This window comes from Primulina tabacum, chromosome 6 (genome assembly GCF_025594145.1).
Source record: "Primulina tabacum isolate GXHZ01 chromosome 6, ASM2559414v2, whole genome shotgun sequence".
Classification (NCBI taxonomy): Eukaryota; Viridiplantae; Streptophyta; class Magnoliopsida; order Lamiales; family Gesneriaceae; genus Primulina; species Primulina tabacum.
Window position 1 is genome coordinate 42,423,709 of NC_134555.1, and position 22,796 is coordinate 42,446,504.

Here is a 22,796-nt window from a genome sequence, read left to right on the forward strand (position 1 = left end):
TTAGAAAAATCAAACAAATTAATCAAATATCGTATTTCTTTTTTAGCAAGTAATTTGGGCAGAAAATTGCTTAAAATAGCAAGATTTATTTTTGAATGACTTACCTCATGAGTGATACTGAACATTGCAATCATTTTTATTTTAAATTTATTTATATATTTTTAATTAAACTAATTGATATAATCAATGCAAAAATTTTAATATATTTTATGTTTTCAATAGAGTTTAGTTTTAATTTGAGTAAATAAATAAAAAACATATAATACATAAATTATATTTGAATTAATATAAAAATGAATTAAATTCAAAAATGAATAAAATGATTTAATACAATCAATGCAAACAATAAATGAAATTATCATGTATTGCATTGCACATATTTCAATGTTCATGATATATCTTTCCATTTTCAGAAATGACATTTTGACGAGAAATTACTATTTTTAGCAAAAACTCTGCTTTTATATATATATAGATAAACGCAAAATTGGAAGAAAAAATGGGTACTATGAAATTATTATCATGTCCTAACTTTAATAAAATAAGATATTTAATGTAATTTAATTTGCTTCACTTTCCATCTTCTTAGTCTTGTTAAGGTGAATGCACACAAATATCTTTTACTGTTTATATTTCTTATACTTATATTATATAGGCTCCTTTTTATCAAATTAATTTGTTATTTTATTTGATAATTTTTAATAATACTTCCAAACTACCTTATAATATAAAATTTTTGGAAAATAAATCAATGGAATTAAAGTTAAAACTGTTTGTACCTAAATTGTATTTCTCATAATTGAATCTGCTATTTGAAATAATGGATAGGTCAACAGTCAGCACAAAAATGTCACAGAAAACAAATGCGTGGGCAGAACCAATTAATAATAAAAAACAAATGGAATAAATTATTAATAATAAATCTGATCTGCAGAAAGTGCAAATGGGGTTTACTATTATTGTTACACAAAAATTAAGGAATATGGAAATTATAAAAGTACTATCTGATTTTTCTTCAAAAATTAAAGTACTGTCTGTTTCCCCCGTCATTCTTTGTACTCCTTTGATCCAACTGTGTGTATTATTCTAACATTAATTTTGTTTAGGATATATGTTTAAAATAAATAAGAATCCAATTTGAGTATATTTTTTGTGAGACTATCTCACAAATCTTTATCTGTGAAACGGATCAACCCTACCGATATTCACAGTAAAAAGTAATATTCTTAGCATAAAAAGTAATATTTTTTCATGGATTACCCAAATAGAGACCCGTAAGATCGTCTCACACAAGTTTTTGTCATCCAATTTAATCGATCGACCTTAAATTATTCTTTTTTATCATTAAGTATGGAACTCGAAACTCAACGGGGGTAATTTTCGCCCACTTTCATCTCTTCTAATATAATCATATTTTGATTAAAAGTTTTGCCTGTTTCTGCAGGAAACACTCGTACCATTATGTCAATAAAATAAAAAAAATATAGCATTTAAAAATAATTTTAAAGGAAAAAATATATATTTCCTCAAAACTCCAAAAAAAGCAAAACCAAAATAACCCCAATATCTTCTAAACATGTTGAATGATGAGACTCTAGCATGATAAATAACAACCTTTTCCCCCTGGAAATATCCAAGGAAATGTTACCATTTACCTTTAGCCTCGTCTTGGAAATTCATATCATAGCTCTCGGCTTTAGTCTTTAGGTTCTCTATGTCACCATCATATTTGGCAGATAGCTCTTCAAGTTCAACAAGCTTCTCTTCAAGATTTCGAATCTCCACTTCAACGCGGCTACGCTCGGTCTTAACATCCAAATACCTTTTTGTCTGGAAGGCGTCTTCCGTGTAGAAGGAAAGACTTTGCAGTCGACGAAGACGAGCTTGTAAGAACTCGACTTTTAATCCCAAAAGTTCAAAAGACTTCAATGATTTTTCCCACACTTCAAATTCCTTTTTTGGGGTGGTGAGTTTACAAGCTCTTATAGCATCTGCAGTGTTGACAGCTTCGAAAATCATACCAGCCACTAACTTGCTGGAGAGCCCTGGGAGGAGATGATCATGAAGAAACATATTCTTGCTACAGCATAGCTCGTAGTATTTTCGACGAATATTTTCTGGGAGCTCAGGGTCGATGCACACTCTATTTATCATGATGTGAAATTCCTCGAAACTTTTAACATCTTTAAACCGCGATGCAAATCCTGAGAACTTGGAATCCTCCAAAACTTCCGAGGCAACCTCATCACTATCGATTCCTGAATGCTCCTCCGGCTGTCCAAGTGGTGGCACTGACGAGCCTTCCTTCTGATTCGATTTCTGGAAAACAACTAATGGAAGAGATTTTGGTCGCCTTTTCTTTTTGCCATGCGCACCCAGTTTTCCCTCTGCGCAGTAGTTTCAGATTTAAAACTGAAAAAGATCATGTGTATCCGAAGCTAAACAACCGCAAATGCCACAGTTTTATGTTTTAATGGAACAGGAACAAGAAATAGACGCGCAAAACTAACCTGCATCATTTTGCTTGGTTTGAGATTCCAAAGTCAGAAGGCTAAGCGCACCATCCACCTCAGTCAAATCATTTGCCCTTATAATGTACACCTACAGAATCAGCACATAATATTAGATGAACCAAATGTTACAAAGGCGAATTGCATCTGAAAGAAGTGGCATTTACATTAAACGCATATTATTAGCAGAAGTATGAAATAATATCACCTTAAATTTGCAAGGTCCGATTAATTGGAAGATCAGAACGTCCCCTTCTAGCAATTTGTTCCCAGCTACAAACTTCCTCCATCCGGCACTTAGTCCCGTCTTATGTGCAATGTATTTCATTCCAAAAACTTCGCCAGTTTCGTTCTCAAGATTAACTGTAGCATCCTCAGCTGGTAAATGTAGCTTGCAAAAGGGCACAGGAAGACCCTGCAGACAAACGGAAATTGCGCGGACGTTAAAATTTTAATCGACTCATCCAGTCAAGAAAATGTTAGAAGGGATGATAACATCATTCTAAACAAAATAATACCATCCAGAAACAACTTCCGACATGTGATCTAACTAATACTTTCAAAAAGCTAGGCCGGTCATTGCCCAAATTCAACTGAACCTCCTCTGCTCGAATCATGGGGGGTGACTTCAATGGAATAGACCTCGTTAATGTCCCTCCATCATCAGGTGTCCCCTGCTAACGCATTTTTACACCCATATGTTAATTGCAAATATCACTGAAACAATAGATTTTCATCCATCTGACGATTTTTTTTAAAGAATATCAAACCATGATAAATATATTGACAATTTTATACACCAATGCTTCTTAAAAGGAAGCATTTAATTCAAAACCTATGGCATACTGGCTGGCTAATATCTAAATTTTCAGATGTGTTACACCATTGGGGAGAAAGTGACCAAAGCTAGAACATTTTCAAGAACAAACAGCTGACGATATCCGCTGTGATACCCCTTCTCCACTATCAGTTTGTAGGAAGGATATGATAAGGTTTATAAAAGAAATATAAAATTACAATTGTAAAGTGTTGGGTGCAATGATTGCTCGAGAACAATCGAAATGTGACGCTTGTGCTGCTGTACAGTTTAAAAGATTTGATTTGCATCATTATCACCAGTTATAGCTATTGGTAAATCGACAAACACTCGGTCCTATAATGAGTATCAGAGTCAAGGTAATGGGTTCGATTCTCATTGATTGCAGAGTGTAATTATTGAGAGTAAGATTGTTGTTGTATGATTTAAAAGATTTGAGTTGCATCGTTACTGCCAGTTATAGTTTTTGGTAAATCGACTAATACTCGGTCCTGTATAAAGCCAAGAAATAAAGGTGCGGAATTCATTTGGTAGAGTCTCTATCGGACATACCCTTAAGATCAGGGAGTGACATCCTTGTCTGTAGTCTTTACCTATCTCATAGCCGTAGGCCCGTTCAATTGCGACTCTACTTGTCATCTCTGCTAGTAATTAATTTGCATACATATTCGTTTAAAATACTTAAGACAAGTTGGTAGAAACGTTCATTTTGTTTTGTTATGAAGTGATTCACACTTCTCCTGCAACTGAAGGGCAGGTATTACACTGACCCAGGACTTCCAAGAAACTTGTCAAAGCTATGACTACAGTCCATAATAAGCTAGAACCAGCATGCAACAAATACTAAAAAAATCTTAATTCTGAGCGCGTACAAGTTCGAAAAAATAACCAAGGTAGATGCACATCCAAATACATTTCTGTCAATATACATGGAAAAAGGTCACTTCGTGTCCCTTCAATGCAGGTCCTAATCCTGTCATGTCATGCAAAACCGGTGTCCATTGTTTTGGCAACAATGAAGGTTTAACCATGGATTAACATGCCGCGAGATAATATTGAAGCAACACTGAACAAAAATCATCTTAATATGCAAGAACTAGTCAATAAAATTGTTGTCGCTGGACAGGAAGGAATAAATAGATGCAGTGTTTATTTTTCTTTTTGCTGTACTCCTTATTTTCGGAGACACGATGGACTCAAACCAATTCGGGATCAAGTTGGATCATCTTTGGATTCACAAAACTCAAATTTAAAGCCTTGCTGAATGTAAACCAAACCCTTTGGCACACAAACACCAAAAAGAAGGCTTGCGTACAGTTTGTGTAACACTGAACTGCAAAAAAAAGAAAAATCTCTGGTTGAAGAAACGAAGAGATAAACGATGTCTCACAAATTTTGATTTCGGAAAAGACGCCTTCTTCTTCTTCTTCTTGCTCGAGATAAGCAGCGAAAACTCGTCCATCAACTGCTCCTTAGGCTTCCGCTTCCTCTTACCCTAACAACAACAAACCAGATCTGATATCAGTTCAGTAATACTACCCACAAAACCATCAAATTCACGAATTCCAGGCCAAGAAAACTCACAGAGACGAGCATAGGGCAAGCAGCAGTAATTGGAGAAACCTCCAGAACCGTCGAATTCTCCTTCATTGACTCATCCTCCGGTGCAGGATTCATCTGGGTTTCCTCCATTTGATCACCCGTCTCAACTGATTCCTTCTTCATCGCCATTTCTTCCCTGCACAGGTTCTCTTGATTTTGGTGGACTATCTTCAGCCTCATTTCTAAAAAATAAAGCCAGTCTAGAGAACTTTTACACCCAACAAGATTCTGCCTTTACCCCCGTGAGGAAAAGATCAAGAAAAACAGCGACCGGGGATTAAAGAAAACCGAAGAAAAATCGAAAGAATCTCAAAAATCTGATTCAGGGCCCTGGATTTACGGGCTGGCGTGGAGAACAACGAAGCTAAAGCCGCTTCAGTTTCCGGGTTTTTTTCTGACGGGACGAGAAACACAAAAATTGCCCCGATTTTTGGAAACCTGTCAAATAAATTTCCATAATTTGGTAATCATATTCCTTGAAAAAAAATCATTTCATCTATGTGAATATTTGTAGAAATCTTTCATATGTAATGTGCATTATATTTTACTTACATTAGTACTGATTTACTGTGATTTTGGCAAAAAAAATTTGTCATGTAACAATGATAACATGTTTTCATCGATCTTTAATGGGGTGTCCCATTGCTTTGGAATGTAGGCAGAATTCAGTATTATATGGGTAAATATAATGAGAATGATTGGAAATTTTAAATTTTACACCAGTTGTACAAAATAATGATATCACTTATATTGGATTGAGTAATTTTTCATGATCAGTAATTCTTAAATTTTGTTAGATAATCATCCAATTATTTTAGAACTTATCTTCCAGTGTGTGGTTTTTTAGATATGTTTTGTAGTTGACCAGTGATCTACTGTAAAGTAAAGAAGTATATTGGTGAGAAATGACTTAGAAAACCAAGTACAAGTCAAATAGAGAAATCGATACGTTCGAAGCTCGATTAGTGAGCAAAAGTTACAAGCAAAAGCATGGAGATTGATTATTTTGAGGTATTTTTTTTAGAACTAAAATATTCGGTTTTTTGTCTGATTAATCGTTGGGGACAAGGTATTTGCACTTGTTGCGTGACTAGATCATTGCTTTGTTTGCTTAAAAACAGTTAACAATACATCAAATGGATATATCCCCTATGCATTTCTTAATGGCATACTTGCATGTACATAAGTATGTTCAAAAAGGGCATGAAAAAATTGTTTGCAGTATAAACGGTGTTAGGATCATCCGTTTAACGATAGGCCAGAATGTACAACTGTTAATCAAGACGCAATTTTTTGCTTTTACTTATGACAGCGTAAAATCGTAAATTAAGTGACGGGCTGACATGAGTGTTAATGGTCGGACAGTTAGGTCCCATGAGTCCGAGAAATAGAGTGTCTCATCTCTGGTGTTGTCTCATATTAACTTCATTATCAATCTCACTATTTCCTTGTCGTTGGCTCTGTTTCCAACAGAAACATACTTAATCGTTAAGTTATTACATTCCAATTTTTACAACTCAACTACCCACTTGGATAAAATGGCGCGACATCAACAGCTTGATGCACCATAATTTCTCAGGAGTTTACACATCTAAGTATTACTCTCACTCATATACGCTTAACTCAAATATCAAATTCAGAGTTAGGACTCATGCAAACATGTAGAGCTTGATATGCCAAAAAAAAAATATATCTAGCAACTAGATTTTATCAAATGTCCATGAGCTTACATTATGTATCAAAGTATAGATTGAAAAATTAATTGTTGGTTTATAAGTTGAGGATCTCATTTTTACCGGAGATAATCATGTGATGATGACCAGATCAAGGGAGGTACTGGTTTGAACCGATAAAATTATGGCTAATCTCTTACTTTCATAATCATGTTAGAGATAAAATGAAAAACTTAAAATGGTTGTTTGAAACTCCATTGGTATACTAATAGAAAAGTTTGAATTTGCAAAGGAAGATGCCGATGGAATAGTTAAAATATTGTGGTTCTATATATAATATTATGTATTATATTGCACATGCTTACGATATAATATTAGATTAACCTTGTCCATATTTTTAATAAAAAATAATATTTTGACATAAAAATAATATTTTTTCATGATTGACCCAAATAAAATATATGTATCACAAAATTGACTTATGAAACCGTTTAACAAGAGTTTTTATGATAATATTATGTGTTATATTTCACGTATAGCACATGTTCATCAGTTGCTAGTTTTTATTAAGTAATAAATTATGCAAAATCTTGAATTACTAATTAACAATTTGCAAAAATTTGTGTGAGACGGTCTCACGGGTCGTATTTTATGAGATGAATATCTTATTTGGGTCATCCATGAAAAAATATTACTTTTTATTCTGAATATCGGTAGGGTTGACCCCTCTCACAGATAAAGATTCGTGAGACTGTCTCACAAGAGACATACTCTTAACAATTTGGTTCAAATTGATTTTTGACGATATTTTTGAGTTTTAAAAATTAAATATTTTTAATTAATGTTAAATATAATTTAAAATTTTATAATTTTGATATTAAATTCAAAACAATTCAATATATAAACAAATATTAAAATCGGTTGGTTTGTAAATATGATGAAGAATCTGTCAATTTTTTATATAGATTTTTTTAAAAAAAAAATTTGTTGTTTTTTTAAAAATAATTTATTTAAAAATAATAACAAATTTCAGTTATAAATATAATCCTTTTCAAGTACGGATCATTTTGTTGGGGTATTCTTTGTAGGCTGAATGTTTATAAGCCTGCCTCCATTCAGGCCCAAGAGTAGTCCATGAAGAAAACTATAATGGTGTGGGCTCTCTTTTGGGGCTTCTGGGCCTTTTTTGCTTGTAAATTCGTAAATCACAACTAATTTTTCAACTTATACTCGTATAATTGATATATTTCTATAACTATTGTAATCACTTTTATATCGCATTGTGCTATAATTTATATAGTACGGGTCGTATTTAACTGATGGATTGATTCGGAAGATGAAATTTGATTTAAGGATGGATTTTGAGGAGTGAATTTCAAGTGATTATTATTTTGGGTGTATTCGAAATCCACAACAATTATTATTAAAATGTCTTAACTTTCATATACAGTGGATTTGAAATTTACTTGAACTTTGTTCATCCGAACGAGTTTATGAATTTAAAATCCATTAATTCAAGTATCATACAAAGTTGACAAAAACTTGTGTGAGACGGTCTCACAGGTCGTATTTTGTGAGACGGATATCTTATTTGGGTCATCCATAGAAAAATATTACTTTTTATTGTTAATATCGGTAGGGTTCAACCGTCTCACAGATAAAGATTCGTGAGACCGTCTCACAAGAGACCTACTCTACAAAGTTATATTTAGATAGATGGATTTGAAATTAAGAACAATGTGTTACCCATTTTTACCATCATTCTGTCCATTATATTTGTAACTATTAATTGATAATCTCAAATATTTCAAAAGAGTTATGTCGAGTGCATCTGATGGTAAAGTGCGAAATATATTTGGAATAAATTAACAATCAGTGAGATTTGAAATATATTGACGTTGTATTTGGATTGATTATTTCAAATGTGTTTTTGTTATTTTAGAGAAATAATACCATAAAATTCAAATTCACTGTTTGTATGTTTATACAGTGTTTCATGCTAATTAAAATGGATTACAAGTTAATCTAATAATGTAGACATTGAAATTAATTGAACTTTCTGTATAGTAACAAATGTGTAATAAGTAGAGTATGCATTTAAAATTTAATATATTGTTTCATTGTTAACAATAAAATTATAATCGAATCCATGAATTTAATTAAATAGTCTTCAGTTTAATTACTTTGCTGTGGTGAAAATTACGTATTAAATTCCATAAAAAAAAGTTCGATTCCTAAAAAAAATTACGTACTACATTCGGTAAAAAAAAAGTACGATTCTTAAAAAAAAATTTAAATTCAAACTTTAAGCAACTTAATTTATGTATCTCATAAGCGACTCATGGTCTCTGCAGGTGACTTTCACTAATCAAATGAAATTCTTCATGATTTGCGAAAAGATCGAAATATATTTGACCATTTGTTTAATATTTTTTCAAGTTGTACAATACTAACGTCAAAATCCTTCCCAAACTTGGACCCAAAATTTTGACATGAAATGGGACGAGTTTTCCAAAATCCGTCCCAAATTGTGCAAAATCCTTCTTGAATAAATTTGGGTCAAGTTTAGAAAATTCACGAAAAAGTTCGATACAAAATAATGAAAAATGAAAAACTCGACTAAAAGTCGATGTTTTTATTCATATTTTTATATACATAATCAACAATACTCTATGCAGTGTAGTGGTATTATACTTATATCTATCTAAAGAAGATGAGTTCGTATCCAGGCTGAGGTGAAAAGTGGTATTATGTTTTGATTTTATCTTAAAAAGTAGTAAAAAGACCATATTACTCTTGAACACACTTCCTTTAATCAAAATCAGTTAAATTAACCTGGGTGGCTAGATTTTAAATATTTTAATGTTTATAACAAATCATGGAGCCAATGGTTTGTTGTCTAACAGGTAAAATTAAATTAGGGTCCATTATGAACACATGGCTACTCTAACCTCTTCCGAATTCATGCATGCATCATGATACGTGTAGTTAGTAAAGGGGATTCAAGGACCACATCGCTTCGTCCCACCTCTTCTTGTTCTCTTTCTTCCCTCCATCTATGTATGTATGTCTTCTTCTTCTTCTTCTTCTTCTTCTTCTTCTTCTTCTTCTTCTTCTTCTTCTTCTTCTTCTTCTTTTTTTAAAAAAAATTATTAAAACATTTAGGTCTCTTTCAAATTATAGAAGTTTATACCACTTCATGTTTGATTAGTGGAAAACATAATATATGACACATTGATCATCAGAATTTATTGAAATATCAATGATATCATGAAATCAAAGAATTCGAATTGTAATTTTAATTGTTTTTTAAACCACCTCGTTCGAATAGTATCATAGAACAACTAACCAGGAATGATATTAGGAACCCGCATGTTTTTGTTTTAATTCACTCACGTTGCATTTGATGTCAAGATAAGGAAGAGTTTGAAAGAACACTAATCTTAGGCGAATTTCAAATCTACTCATTATTAATTTAAATTCACCCGAACTACAAATACCCATGATTTCAATTCCCTTGATCCAAATGCACCCTTGTAATATTTTTGGAGGAAGGCCCCTTTTCATTTTTTTGCTTAAATACTTTTGGTGTGAATATATATTTGATATGTTATCATAAATTTTCCATGATTAAACATATCAAATAAATTCAATTGGTTAAAAAAAACCAAGAAGAAATCATGAATAAATGAATCTCCTGCACTTTTCATGTGCACTTGGTTAAAAGAAAGAGAGGTTGGAAAAAGGTGGTGAAATTATTCATATCAGCTGTCCCAATCTTATGGACAAGCACTGAAATTTATAATTTCGGATATATATATATATATATATATAGAAAGGCGTACATAAATGAAAACAGTGGCTTAAATGGAATTACATTTACCGGTAAGAAGTACCAGTGGGATTTTAGAAGGTACAAAATCAGAGAATTGCAGTGAAAACAACTCAGCCCAGATACACAAAAAGTAAAATTAGATAATATCATTGAAGCTTTTGTCCAACGGAGAATTGTATTTAATTTACTTCCGCTTCTTCTTCCTCTACATATATAATAGTTTCATAATATACATGCAGAAACTAAACTAGAAGAAACGAGAAAGAAATTAAATTAGTGGAAACAGTACTCACTACCTTTCGGATGTGTTGGAGGTTAGCTTTCTTCTTCGTCATGGCTGAATTTCTTTGATTTGAACCCACTCGAAGCGACCCTCCAATGGCTCGTCCTTCACTACATCGTAGTTATACCTGTTTGAAAATTTGTATGGTCGAGTGAGATCATGATTCACCTTGCGAGCGAGAGGGGGTTGGCCGGGGTGTTTAATTGCTTACTTGTCAATGAACTGTTTCTGTAGATTCTTCTCAGCGGAGGAGAAGAATTCTTCGAGATCATCATCGGATGGCATTTTCCCACCCGTGAAACGGCGGCGAGGATCGGTCGATTCGTTTGGCCTGGCCATCGACTCCACTTGAATCTCGTACGAGGTTTCGCTCCTGAAAAATTAATGTATCCGAGTATTATTAGCGTTCATCGTGAGGAAGTGAGAAATTAATTCGGGAGAAATTTGAACTTCTAAAGCGCATAATTCTCCTTGTCAAATAATATGAATTTTGAAATGAAGAGACGAGTTGAGAAAAAATCATTACGCTTATCTTTATTATTTTGAATTTTTTACCTCTCTCTCCGATCCGACGTAACGCCATTTGCGGTCACTAAAAAAAATTGATCCACAGTCACTCCATCCTTCTCCTCCTGTACCTGAAAAACGGAATGAAATTTTTTTTTTAAAAAAACCAAACAGATTTTGAAGTAGAATTATCTGATCAAATCGAATTGCTGCGAGATTTCATTTAGTTCTTCCAGCTCTCACCTTCGCCAGATCACTCGATCCGTTGCTCGAGCAGGAAGACCCCAAAGCACCATAAGAACCAGCGCTCTCACACGTCGAACTAGGAAGATTCACCGGCGTCGCATCAGCCAAACGCCGCGTTTTGAGTTGAAATGAGGATGACGCGGGTAGGTCCTCCAGTTCTTCTAACCTCAATTTCCTCTTCTTCCCCACCGTCTCCGCCGCCTTCTCCATTACCATCACATCACTCAGTCCCTCACATTCCCTCGAATAGACTAAAAATTTCGTAAGAATATGCCGATCACAATTCACAAACCTTATTTCAACAATTAAGTGCAAACTCGGGCAAGTAAACCTGCAATTGCTCGATTCTGCAAGTACGAGAATGATGCGCAGGGAGAAGAGAAAATTATCTAGTATTTGCAGGGCTTTCTCTGGTAGAGAGCATGAATGAGGAGGTGATGGTGATGATGATGATGATGACGGAGATGGTTCTGAAGAGTACAAAGAATTCTGTTGGATCGGTTCGGATTGGATTCTTTCTTGAATACTCCGTTGATAGTAACCATCGATTTTCTCCCGATGAGCGCTCATCCACCCATCCATTGACACGTGTCCATGAAATCGAACCGGTGAAATTTGTGCCGAGTTTTTGTAAAATGTATACTTCTATTCTTTCAAGAGTATATTTGGACTGAAATAAATACTTGTTTGGGGAACATTTCACCCTATCTTGTGGGACACTGTCCCCATGAGAACATCAAAGACCCAATTTTAACCACGTATATGTGGGGTCCATCAATTTTTTAAAAATCAATGGCTCAGATCCTATGGAGTCACTGCCCTCACAGGTAGCATCGACACTACCTTTGTTTGGTCTGAATCCAATGAATTTGAAATTCTTTCCCGTACGTTTTAAACTTGTTTATATATCAACATAATGTATTTCTAATTTTTCTAAAAAAATTCATTTCAAATCCATCTTTTAAATCTATAATATATTATTAAGTTTGAGACTCTTGGAGTAACTACTTTAGAAGACACCGAAATATTTAATTTCATAATTACTATCCTTACCCTACTAAAAATCTTTTTAAGTCACTCCGTATTTTACATAGGAAAAAATCTAAACAAAACTTTCATTTTAAATCGAACAACTCTTCTAAATTGAAATAATTTCGTGTTAATTATTTAGTATTATCTTATCAAATTAAAAATAACATTAACACATGCATCACGTGTGCATCTTTTACTAGTTTAAATAACCGTAACCTAAGTGAAGTGTTGAAAATCTAACTAAGAGTGTACAATCTCCAATTTGCCACTCAAAATTTAATCAAATATATATATAGACACGCTATATCAGGGCTTTAATATTTTTAGGGATCAAGATCCTCTGCTGTGGGTTATCTCACAGCAGAGGGTGCGGTGCTAAGTCCACAATACTAATAAAAATTTTTTATTTTTTTTAAAATTGATATTTTTATATTTTAATTATTTCAAAATCAAAATTATTTTTTCTTTTATAATTTGTTCTACTCTTTTTCTTTTAAAAAATGTTAATAAAAATTTAATTTTTTTGTTACAAATATGTGATTTCGAACGAATAAGAAAAAACGACGGTACATTCAATTTTTTTTAATATTATAGTTCTTTTTAAAAAAATTATTTTCTCTTTTTTTATCTTGTTATTTTTTTAGTAAGAAGTTAAAATTTTATTAATCAAATATTTGTAACAAAAATCACATATTTATTAATTACATTTTTTAATATAAAAAATATAATTTTGATTTTGAAATAATTAAAATATAAAAATACCAATTTTTTTAAAAAATAAAATTTCTTTTTTTATAATGTAGCAGAGGATATTGATCCAATATTTAGTCGTGTAGGTAGGCTCTACTGTTTTAGTCTGCTTTTTCTGAAAAGATAAAAAGGAGCAGGAATTAAAGGCAACGCATAGAAAGCCATGACCATGGAAATTATATCCACTCTAGCCTATTTTCTGAATGGCGAAACAAGAATGAAACAGCACAAAACTAAAACCAGCCTTTTCTCCTTATTACTCTTTTTTTCATCTTTTTTCTAATCCCACCTTCAAATTAAGAGCTGGATTCTTACCAAAAAAAGATTAAACCTAAAATATCGTCTCAATGAAAGCCTTATTGTTGGTTCAAAGGTGGAACCAACAGGTCCAACGTTGAATACGGTGATCATCTTTTTTGTTTGAGCAAAAATATCTTAGGTATAATCTTTCCACAGATGGGGGCGAGGACGAGCACTGCAAAAGATCTACATTAGTATTAAGCCTCTATGGATATGACGCAGTGGTATAATGTTAGGAGGATAATAAGAGTACCGTTTGTTCGAACTCATTCAATTTTCGAGAAGACAAATTCATTCTGCAAGTCAAGGACTCGTGATCGACTTGACCCTGAACGTGTCTACTCCAAGCCTATGTATATTAACTATTACTGCATTCGATTTACCTAAAGGACGAACCAACAGATTTTAGCATCAAAATCAATCTTAATCCCAATTCCCACATGGAAGATGTTAACACGAATTTGAAGAGAGTTTGCACGAATGCAATTGTCTGAATCATATGGTATATATATAAATATTGATTCAAGAGAAAACGGCAGTTGTCAAGATATTGTTAACCAACCTATGTACTCAAACATGATACCCTTGCATGTCATAAAATAGTGAATTTCCCCACACAGATTTTAGCATTTTTGAAAAGTTAAGTGCATGCATGCCCATTTATAGTCAAATGAACCCAACAAAAGCTGACCAAAAAGCATATTTAGATTAATTCCGAGCACATATTAAATGTACACATATATACATAAGTGAATCTGAAACAGACGGGATTTTAAAGTTTACCCACCCTCAAGAGTAAAAACTTTCAATTTTCATACCATTTCCCCCGAATTTGCGAGTCCGTCGTTGCTTATAATAGAAGGAATATTCATATAATTTGACGACAAAAAAGGTTTATGGCCGCATTGGCCTTGCTGAAGCACATGGCACATGTAATTAATACAATGGTTTTGACATTATTTTAAGTGGTCCTTGACTCGAAAAAGAGAGATTAGTATCAGTGCATGACTATGGAAGTGGTCCAACCTATTAGCCTTAAGATCAAGAACTCAATTCCCATATAGTGGTTACAACATGAATGCTATCAACCACTCCAAGGTCCCCCAACGACAATTCTTTTCAATATAAATTGCAGTCTAAACATGATAATATCGAATGTCACACATTTTTAGAGATACTGATGTTCTGACATGATACGAAAAACACATACGGTTATAAACAGGGCCGGTTTCGTATGAGCTTTCACCGACCAAATAGGGTTTTCGGGTTCGATTTTCATCCGTAAGATCAGAGTTTTAAAAAAACATATGGGACTGGGGTTCAATGATCAATAAAGGCTTAGAGAATGACCTCTTTGGATTCCAAAATTTGTCTCCATCCTTTGTTTTTAACTGGAAAGTAAGAGTCTGCTTTGGCCATTGCTCAACCGTTAGCCAATAATGGGCTTTGGATTACAGTTATTACACCAAACTTCTTTTCCCCTACCGTTTTTCTCAGAATATTTGATTTATAATTCCACTGTATTCATCTTCTTGTCACCTAGTAATTAAAACCAATATTGTCCCCGAAATCTTCTCCTGCTCCTGAATTCACAGTGTCAGGTGTTGGTTTTCATCCTTTCGATCGGGACTGTCATTCTGCGCCAGTGTTCTTTGAAATCTGATCAAATGTGTCTAAATTTTAACCACACATCTCCAACGTTTGTGCGAGTAATAATTGTTTTATTTTGTGGTCAAGGCCGGTGTTAGACTTTACACTTTAAATGGTGCGAAAAAATTGGATCCTTATATATTCATATAAAAATAATAATAAAATTCCATGTTATAAAGATAATTTCATTAAATAAACACATAAACTGAGATTTATATACTGAAAAACTATATTTCACATGTAATAAAATATCAGTGCATCATAAAAAATAAAAGAAATTCTATTACAATTAACTATGAAAAGTTATTTCCTTATTTTTTTTTCTGCAAACTCATCAATTAATCTTCTTCCATAATTAATTTTTTTTTATAGAAACTCGCTCTCAATTTAAATCATAGCTAATGCACCTGATGTTATTTGGATCAAGATTGATCTCAAACAAGATTTCAACAACTCTAATTTAGAAAACCGTCTTCTCTAACTTTATTTATGTCTACCAAAATAAAGTCATTTTAAAATCCAGACATCAAATCTCTATCAAAATTCCAAAATCACCCAGTTTATAGACTTGATTTAGTAAAGAATTTGATGTATATACGTATTTCAAATGACACTCATTTTGAGTATATTTCAAATTCACCACAATTATTATCATTATCATAAATTCTTACAAAGTAATTTTGAAATTCACACCAATATTTTTTTCCATCCAAACAATTCAAAAAATTTGAAATCCATCAATAAAAACACATAACCTTGATTCAAACATTGTGGGCAACTTTGTGCATGCATATTTGTCCTGAAGTGATGGATTTCAGCTCCTCCCCCCAAGGCCTAAACACATCATATCACCTGACCAACTTTTTTTATCCAAAATTTCATGTCCACTCCTATTTGAACCATTCTATTCAACCAACATTTCAAATCAAATTAAAGAAAATGATCTTTTTTTTGTGTGTGAACATATAGAGTCTAATCATTGGCGCATATATTAAATTCTTCTGTAAAATTTAAAAGTAGTCAATATCATGGTTTAGGCTTTGGCTAACCCCCATTCGACCGTCGGATTACGAATATATATTTGTTAGACCTTGTAAAAGAGATTTACTCTAAAAAATAATAATCGTAACTTTCAATTGGAAATGTCGACTCGAAATTCCAAGCAAACAGAACCTTGCATCACCAAAACCCACAAGAATACTGGTTATATAAAGAACAAGATGCAGAATGAACCAAACTTGAGTCGAATTCGGAAGTAATTCAATTCGATAGTTAACTCGATTTTATGCTCACCTCAACCCCTTGTGGCCTTATATGGGCTGAAAGATTTACAACAGGGCTACTCACAACGGTACCCAAGTCCAGGCCCATAAACAAGCCCATACTTTATCATAATTTTCGATCTATGCAATGATGTTATCCAGAATTGCTGCAATCTGTGCCATAAGCAACGATACTGATCTGGGAAAAGAGACTAGCAGGCGGCATCCCGCGGATAGAGGTGAGAAGCGAGGCGGAATGGTGGCTGGCACTCCAATTCGGTTTCAACCCCGTTTATTCTCCACCTTCCTCGGAGACCGCCGCCACCTTCCATGGATTTATGCTGCTTCAGTTCATCGGCTCCTCCGTTTCAACCCAGGTTTGCTCGATATACGTTCGAATTTCAAGCTGAATTTGATCAATTATTTCTGGTCTGGATGGATGTTTTGACATGGGTGACTTGAATTTGAGTGGATGGAAATTTGTATTCAATTTGAATCGGAAGAAGTGAGCGGGAGGAGAGCAAGGTGGTCTTCCATTCAAATTATATGAAAATTGGCATATGAATATCAGTTAATTGGTTTTTAATTGTTATACTATTTAGATAATATACATTATATAGTATATGGTCACTGTAGAGATTAATTATATGGAAATAAGAGGCTCGCGAGTGAGCTTGTTAGTTTTCTCATTATCATGCGAAAGCTCGAGCTCATTATAATCAAGCTCGAGTCGAACAGCTGATTCAATTCATCTTATAACCCCTACCAAACCCACACCACAAATTGGGTTACAGACATTTATCTAGAGGATATCTCTAATTCTTCATGTGGATTTATGTCTTGATGGTTCTTTTACTTATATATGCAATAAGCATACTCTGGATCTATTTTTCTTCATTATTTAGTTTTTTGATATTCAATTGTTTCCTACGAGATTTTGAAAATTTTGCTAAAAGATGCATCCTATGAAACTTACACATATAGCGGCCTCCTTTTTATATCATTATCAAGAATCTTGTTCCTGTAAAGGTTATTTTTCAAGGTTTGTTAATTAAATTCTTATGTTCAAACAGGAAGAAGCCATGCTTCAATGGAAGTGTCTAGAACATTTTCTGGAATCACAAATTTGTTGTTCAACCGAAGGTATGCTTTCTATTTGTTGGCATTAAATACCATAGTCTGTTCCCTCTACGGATGCATATTTCATCCTTTTATTGCCTGCTGTATCTCCGTTGACACATACTCTGAATTTTCATTCTTTTGGATTTGGGTTTAAAGAATTTGTGCTTTGACTTCCTGTGACCTTACAAGTAAAGTGGCTCTTCGACCAATAATACACTACAGTAAGGAGGACTGGGCTAATCGTGGTGGTGAAAGCCATTGAAAGATAGAGGAATAATATTAAGAGAAAAAGAAAAAAGGAGCTCTATACCTATCTCAAACCAGCAACGAGCCTTTATCTAATTGCAAGTTGATGTTTAACATGCTGGCTTTTAAATACTTTCCATCCCTATAAAATATCTACATTTTGCTTGAACTATTTCTTATTAGATGATTAAAATAATATATCACTTCTTACTTCTAGATAAATCCATTAATTGGATATATAAACCCAAGAAGAACGTAGAGTAGCGAGTTTTAATGCTATTTTCTGCTCTAGAAGATGGATATAGATTACAGGGACCTCATTCCTTTCGACTCTTTTTTTAAACAGATAACAGGGTTTTCTAATTGTTAACGTTGTATGTTATTTTTGAGTGGCTTAAGTGATCATTGAACAAAAGATTTATGATTTATTTGCATCCTTGACATTGGTCTCAGATGGCATCCATTTTTGCATCTGTTTGCACACACGTGGCTGATGTTTTTTCACTTCTCCTGGCAGAAGTACAGAAGAATCCAGGAATAGCACACGGAAACGTTTAAAGCCTGGGAAAGTTTCTCCTAGACGGCCAGTCCCTGAGCACATACAAACACCTCCATATGTTAAATCTAAGAAACCACCTGGCATTGCAAGTGGTCCTGAAGTGCATGACGAGAAAGGCATAGAGTGCATGAGAGCTTCGGGAAGGCTTGCTGCCCAGGTTCTTCAGTATGCTGGAACTTTAGTGAAGGTGGATTTTTGATAAGTTTTCGTATAAATATTAGTGTTGTTTGTGTTATCGTGCGTGTTTGTTTGTTTGAGCTGATACATTATATTCATGCACAGATGCATAGATTTGAACTTATGCATCAAATTGTATTTTCAAAATTGTATTGTACTTATCCCGGCAGTCAGGCATCACAACAGATGAAATTGACTTAGCAGTTCATCAAATGATCATTGACAATGGAGCTTATCCCTCTCCTCTTGGTTATGGTGGCTTTCCAAAGAGTGTCTGCACATCCATAAATGAATGCATTTGCCATGGAATCCCAGATTCACGTGCACTTGAGGTTTGTAATACTTGGTCTTTTTTATAACATCATAGTTTCTTTCATGATTTCCATTTAAAAATCACCGTGTTATATTGTCTTTTCAGGATGGTGACATTATCAACATTGATGTTACAGTGTATCTTAATGTAAGCAGTTCTTTGTTTAACAATATTTCAATTTGTTCTCATATGTGGCCTCTCTTCTAAGGAGTATCCTTGCTTCTGAAAAAACTGTTTCCATTGATATATGTCTCTCAATGGCAAACTGAATTCCTAGTATGTTTTGAAATTGAAGATTGTGATAGTTTGTGAATGATATATTATTTGCTGTTTGAGAAATTTAGACTAAAATGATAACTTTTGTCTGTAACAAGTAGTTATATAATTCATGCCATGTTCTATGTACTACTAATAGTCTAATATTGCATTAATAAAAGGATGACTTTTGCAATATTGAGGTGATTGATCAAAATGAATAATTACTTTAATCGTCCTTTGCAGATCAGTTTTATTATTTGATAAAAAACGCTCTTTTGCCGTCCTTCGAAGTTTTCCTTGACCTTTGAATTGTTTTCGTTCATCGTTACAGTATGTGAGCCACATATGTTTTGTCATGCAAATAGTTTTCTGCAAGTTTTTTATGAACAACTTATATGTAGCTCATTCTGTAAATTCCTTAATTTCTCTGTGGAGTTTTACTACATTTTTCACTCAACCTACCATGATTTTCAGGGTTATCACGGTGATACATCTGCAACGTTTTTTGTTGGAGAGGTTGAGGAGAATGCCAGGAACTTGATAAAGGTATTGTTTCTGATAGGACTTATTTCATTCATTTTTTATATTGTTGAAAGGACCTTTAATTTAATTATATACTCCGATAGGCTATTTATGATGATAAGTTAATAGTGCATTATGATAATTCAACGGTTTGCTATGATTTTAAAATTCTCCATCCTTTTCTCTTTTCAAAGAGTCATTTTTATCTTCCCTAGGTAACTAAAGAATGTCTCGACAAAGCAATATCGATATGTGCACCAGGAGTGGAACTTAACAAAATTGGCAAGACAATACAGTAAGGCATTTGCTGAAGTCCCTTTCCCCTCACGTATTTACAGTGGCTGTAATTTTTACATTTATATGATCAGTACCATTATCTATATTGTTGATAGGTGAAAAACATAAGTTGCATTTTTGTATACTGTGCACATGTATATGCATTTAACTGATGTCTATATTGAATATTGTAGCAGTTGTGTGACCATCTTTGTCTATCTGGAACATATCACTTCAATTTGTTACCAATGAGTTTTTGCCATAACATAGCCTAAACATTAATGTTATCCTCAAAGTGACCATGCAGATAAGCACCGTTATGGGGTTGTCGAGCAGTTCGTTGGTCACGGAGTTGGACGGGCTTTTCACAGTGATCCTGTAGTCCTTCATTACAGTAATTCCACAACCTATACCCATTTCAGTTTTTATCATATTTCCAATCCTGTTAATATGATTTTAACATGCAAATAATTGAGGGACTTATGAAACCTCTTTTACAGAAGTGTACTGATCATTTACTAGGCTAAACAGACATATTGTTTTGCTAGGGAATAATGAACGTGGAAAGATGGAGCTAAACCAAACTTTCACCATTGGTAATTTTTTTTCTAGTCAGCCATTTATAAATCAAGATCAATACATGCATTGATTCTCTCGCCTCCTGTCAAATATGGGAATATCAAATACTGCATTCAAGTAAAATCACCCGTAATTTAACATATAATTGTATCATGTCCGTTCTCAGAACCAATGCTGACGATTGGAAGCATCCATCCGAAAATGTGGAACGACAATTGGACCGTCATCACAGAGGACGGTAGCCTTTCTGCTCAATTTGAACACACCATCTTAATAACCAAAGATGGAGCTGAGATACTCACCAAGTGTTAACTACTAGTTATGGTCGTGAAACGGAAGCTCCGCACAGGTGAATACAGAATCCGAAACATTATTCATTTATGTGTGTGAAATTGCTTTCTTATGTTTCTCGGAGAAAGCATTATAACATTCCTGGAAAGCAATGAAGCCACAATGGTAATTGTATTATATTGCACTTTGAATCTGTTACTCGTGTTCATCTCGACTGACCCGGCCAATGTATTTTACTAACTTAAATTTGTATTATTCAATATTCGCATGTGATCGTACAGTGAAATCAATATATTTTTAACTATTTTTTTATATTTATATAATTTGTTCGAATAATTTTTGTGTTTAATTTCTTTTCATTAAGTTTATTTTTTTTGTTTCATATTTTAAATTAAATATAAATATTTGTTTTTTTTGTTGTTGTTTTAAGGTCAAATTTATAGTTTGATTTAATGATGGTATTTTTGTCAAAAAGAAATTGATGAAATCGCTAAAGACTTCACGCTTAATAAATGGTATAGATAATTTTTTTTTATAATTTTATTATTTAATCATGATAGTTCGTATAATTAACATTAACTTTTATACACTCAAGATCTTTTGATATTGAGTGTAATTTTCATCCATGGAGTCAGTGACGGAGCCAGGAATCTGACATTACTCGGGCTAGAATTTTAAACTATAACATATTTTAATATTTTAAATTGATCTACCCGTGCTAATATCAAATTTATCCAAAATTATACAAAAAATTACATATAAATTTTTTTAAAAAGTTTTGGACCATCTGAGCTAAAGCTCGGGTACAAGAGGTTGTAGCTCCGCCTTTGCATGGAGGTATGCCTTCAAATCAGATATGTTATTCCATAAATGACGCCCGATAAATAATAGAATGCAAACCACACAATGTCCAAATCATGACAAAAAGTTGTGTGAGACGGTCTCACAGGTCGTATTTTGTGAGACGAATATTTTATCCTGGTCATCCATGAAAAAATATTACTTTTATGCTAAGAGTATTATTTATTATTGTGAATATCGGTAGGGTTGATCCGTCTCACAAATAAAGATTCGTGAAATCGTCTCACAAAAGATCTATTTTCAAATCATATTTTTGCAGCAAAGATTGGATACCTCTTTGCTTGACAAACCCCAAATATTCGTTTAGAAACAGAGGTGATTGGGGCCGACGTCCCTATGTTTCAACTTCTTTTTGGACACCGAACTTTTCGAACCTGCAATTGGTTCTCTGGTTGGATCAACCTGCCCGTATTATTCAGTGACATCATCGTTAGCCGCACATCCGGATGATGTACTGGCAAGAAGTCAGAGCCCCTTAAAACAAGTAACAATTTTAAAAATACAAAAGAAAGAAAAAGAGATAATGTCAAGTTTCAAATTATCATACTAAAAACTATTAATCATAAAAAATATTCTGTAAACAACGAACTGGTACATATTAATCTTTAATTAATTGTTGTTTTTTTTTATTTAAAGCACTAAGCTTGAATTAGCTTATCATGGCTCCGTTAGCTTTTGAAAAGTCAATAAATAGACCAATGTAAATATATGTAAAAGTAAGTTCTCATTTTTCATTTCGAGTTATCTTGTTTTGTCACAAGACTTTATCTGATAGATCTTTTACTTGAGCATTTGGAGGATTTTTATCGGATAACTTTCAACATATTTAACATTTGTTCGTGATGCAGTTGAATGAATACCTATAATTTTTGTTTCGGGTCAATTCGAATTAATTATTACACATATATTTCAAATGGAGTAATGTCGTTTATTTGACTACATCAATGTGATATGAAGATTGTGAGGTTGATAAATACCTCTAGAGAGTTGCAGTTTCTAAATTTAACTAGAATAAAAGTAAGATTAACATAATCTCGAGAAGGTAAATTATATATACTAGTTATTCTGCACATGCGATGCGTGTGTACAATTTTTTTTATCATCATTGATCGACTAAAGTGAAAT

General features: G+C 33.2%; 3 protein-coding genes across 5 annotated transcripts; 1 reads left to right on the forward strand and 2 right to left on the reverse strand.

Moving 5' to 3' along the window:
• Positions 1-1,540: 1,540 nt before the first annotated feature.
• Positions 1,541-5,570, reverse strand: LOC142549701 (B3 domain-containing protein Os01g0234100-like). Of its 2 annotated transcripts, XM_075658791.1 has the most exons (7): positions 5,482-5,570; positions 4,912-5,367; positions 4,718-4,822; positions 3,029-3,187; positions 2,719-2,925; positions 2,511-2,601; positions 1,541-2,387 (listed from the first exon to the last, which is right to left on the reverse strand). In XM_075658791.1, the coding sequence occupies exons 2-7, from the start codon at positions 5,107-5,109 to the stop codon at positions 1,645-1,647; spliced, it is 1,503 nt and encodes a 500-aa protein (XP_075514906.1). In that variant the 5' UTR covers positions 5,110-5,367; positions 5,482-5,570; the 3' UTR covers positions 1,541-1,644. The 2 variants fall into 2 exon arrangements, with proteins under 2 accessions (XP_075514906.1, XP_075514907.1); XM_075658792.1 differs by lacking the exon at positions 5,482-5,570 and having other exon boundaries at positions 3,029-3,184; positions 4,912-5,459.
• Positions 5,571-10,555: 4,985 nt separating this feature from the next.
• LOC142548265 (uncharacterized) lies at positions 10,556-12,070 on the reverse strand. The gene is made up of 4 exons (XM_075656586.1): positions 11,471-12,070; positions 11,276-11,358; positions 10,932-11,093; positions 10,556-10,847 (listed from the first exon to the last, which is right to left on the reverse strand). Exons 1-4 carry the CDS (start codon positions 12,053-12,055, stop codon positions 10,769-10,771), a joined length of 909 nt encoding a protein of 302 aa, XP_075512701.1. The 5' UTR covers positions 12,056-12,070; the 3' UTR covers positions 10,556-10,768.
• A 4,530-nt stretch (positions 12,071-16,600) lies between these two features.
• LOC142549702 (methionine aminopeptidase 1D, chloroplastic/mitochondrial) lies at positions 16,601-21,122 on the forward strand. 2 transcript variants are annotated; one of them, XM_075658793.1, is made up of 10 exons: positions 16,601-16,844; positions 17,541-17,610; positions 18,353-18,581; positions 18,742-18,903; positions 18,990-19,031; positions 19,617-19,688; positions 19,880-19,959; positions 20,237-20,334; positions 20,489-20,536; positions 20,686-21,122. In XM_075658793.1, the coding sequence occupies exons 1-10, from the start codon at positions 16,616-16,618 to the stop codon at positions 20,829-20,831; spliced, it is 1,176 nt and encodes a 391-aa protein (XP_075514908.1). In that variant the 5' UTR covers positions 16,601-16,615; the 3' UTR covers positions 20,832-21,122. The 2 variants fall into 2 exon arrangements, 1 of the variants encoding a protein (XP_075514908.1); XR_012821243.1 differs by lacking the exon at positions 20,686-21,122 and having other exon boundaries at positions 20,248-20,334; positions 20,489-20,542.
• The last annotated feature ends 1,674 nt before the right edge of the window (positions 21,123-22,796 follow it).

Bases quoted from the DNA above. Each gene is read 5' to 3' on its own strand.
- LOC142549701 (XM_075658791.1), bottom strand. From the start codon at position 5,109: ATGAGGCTGAAGATAGTCCACCAAAATCAAGAGAACCTGTGCAGGGAA. The intron at 4,823-4,911 runs GTGAGTTTTCTT...TGTTGTTGTTAG, and splicing joins CTTGCCCTATGCTCGTCTCT to GGTAAGAGGAAGCGGAAGCC. The intron at 2,388-2,510 runs GTTAGTTTTGCG...ACTACTGCGCAG, and splicing joins AACCAAGCAAAATGATGCAG to AGGGAAAACTGGGTGCGCAT.
- LOC142549702 (XM_075658793.1), top strand. From the start codon at position 16,616: ATGATGTTATCCAGAATTGCTGCAATCTGTGCCATAAGCAACGATACT. The intron at 17,611-18,352 runs GTATGCTTTCTA...TTCTCCTGGCAG, and splicing joins AATTTGTTGTTCAACCGAAG to AAGTACAGAAGAATCCAGGA. The intron at 18,904-18,989 runs GTTTGTAATACT...TTGTCTTTTCAG, and splicing joins CAGATTCACGTGCACTTGAG to GATGGTGACATTATCAACAT.
- LOC142548265 (XM_075656586.1), bottom strand. From the start codon at position 12,055: ATGGATGGGTGGATGAGCGCTCATCGGGAGAAAATCGATGGTTACTAT. The intron at 11,094-11,275 runs GTAAAAAATTCA...TTAATTTTTCAG, and splicing joins ACGTCGGATCGGAGAGAGAG to GAGCGAAACCTCGTACGAGA. The intron at 10,848-10,931 runs GTAAGCAATTAA...ATTTTCAAACAG, and splicing joins CAGAAACAGTTCATTGACAA to GTATAACTACGATGTAGTGA.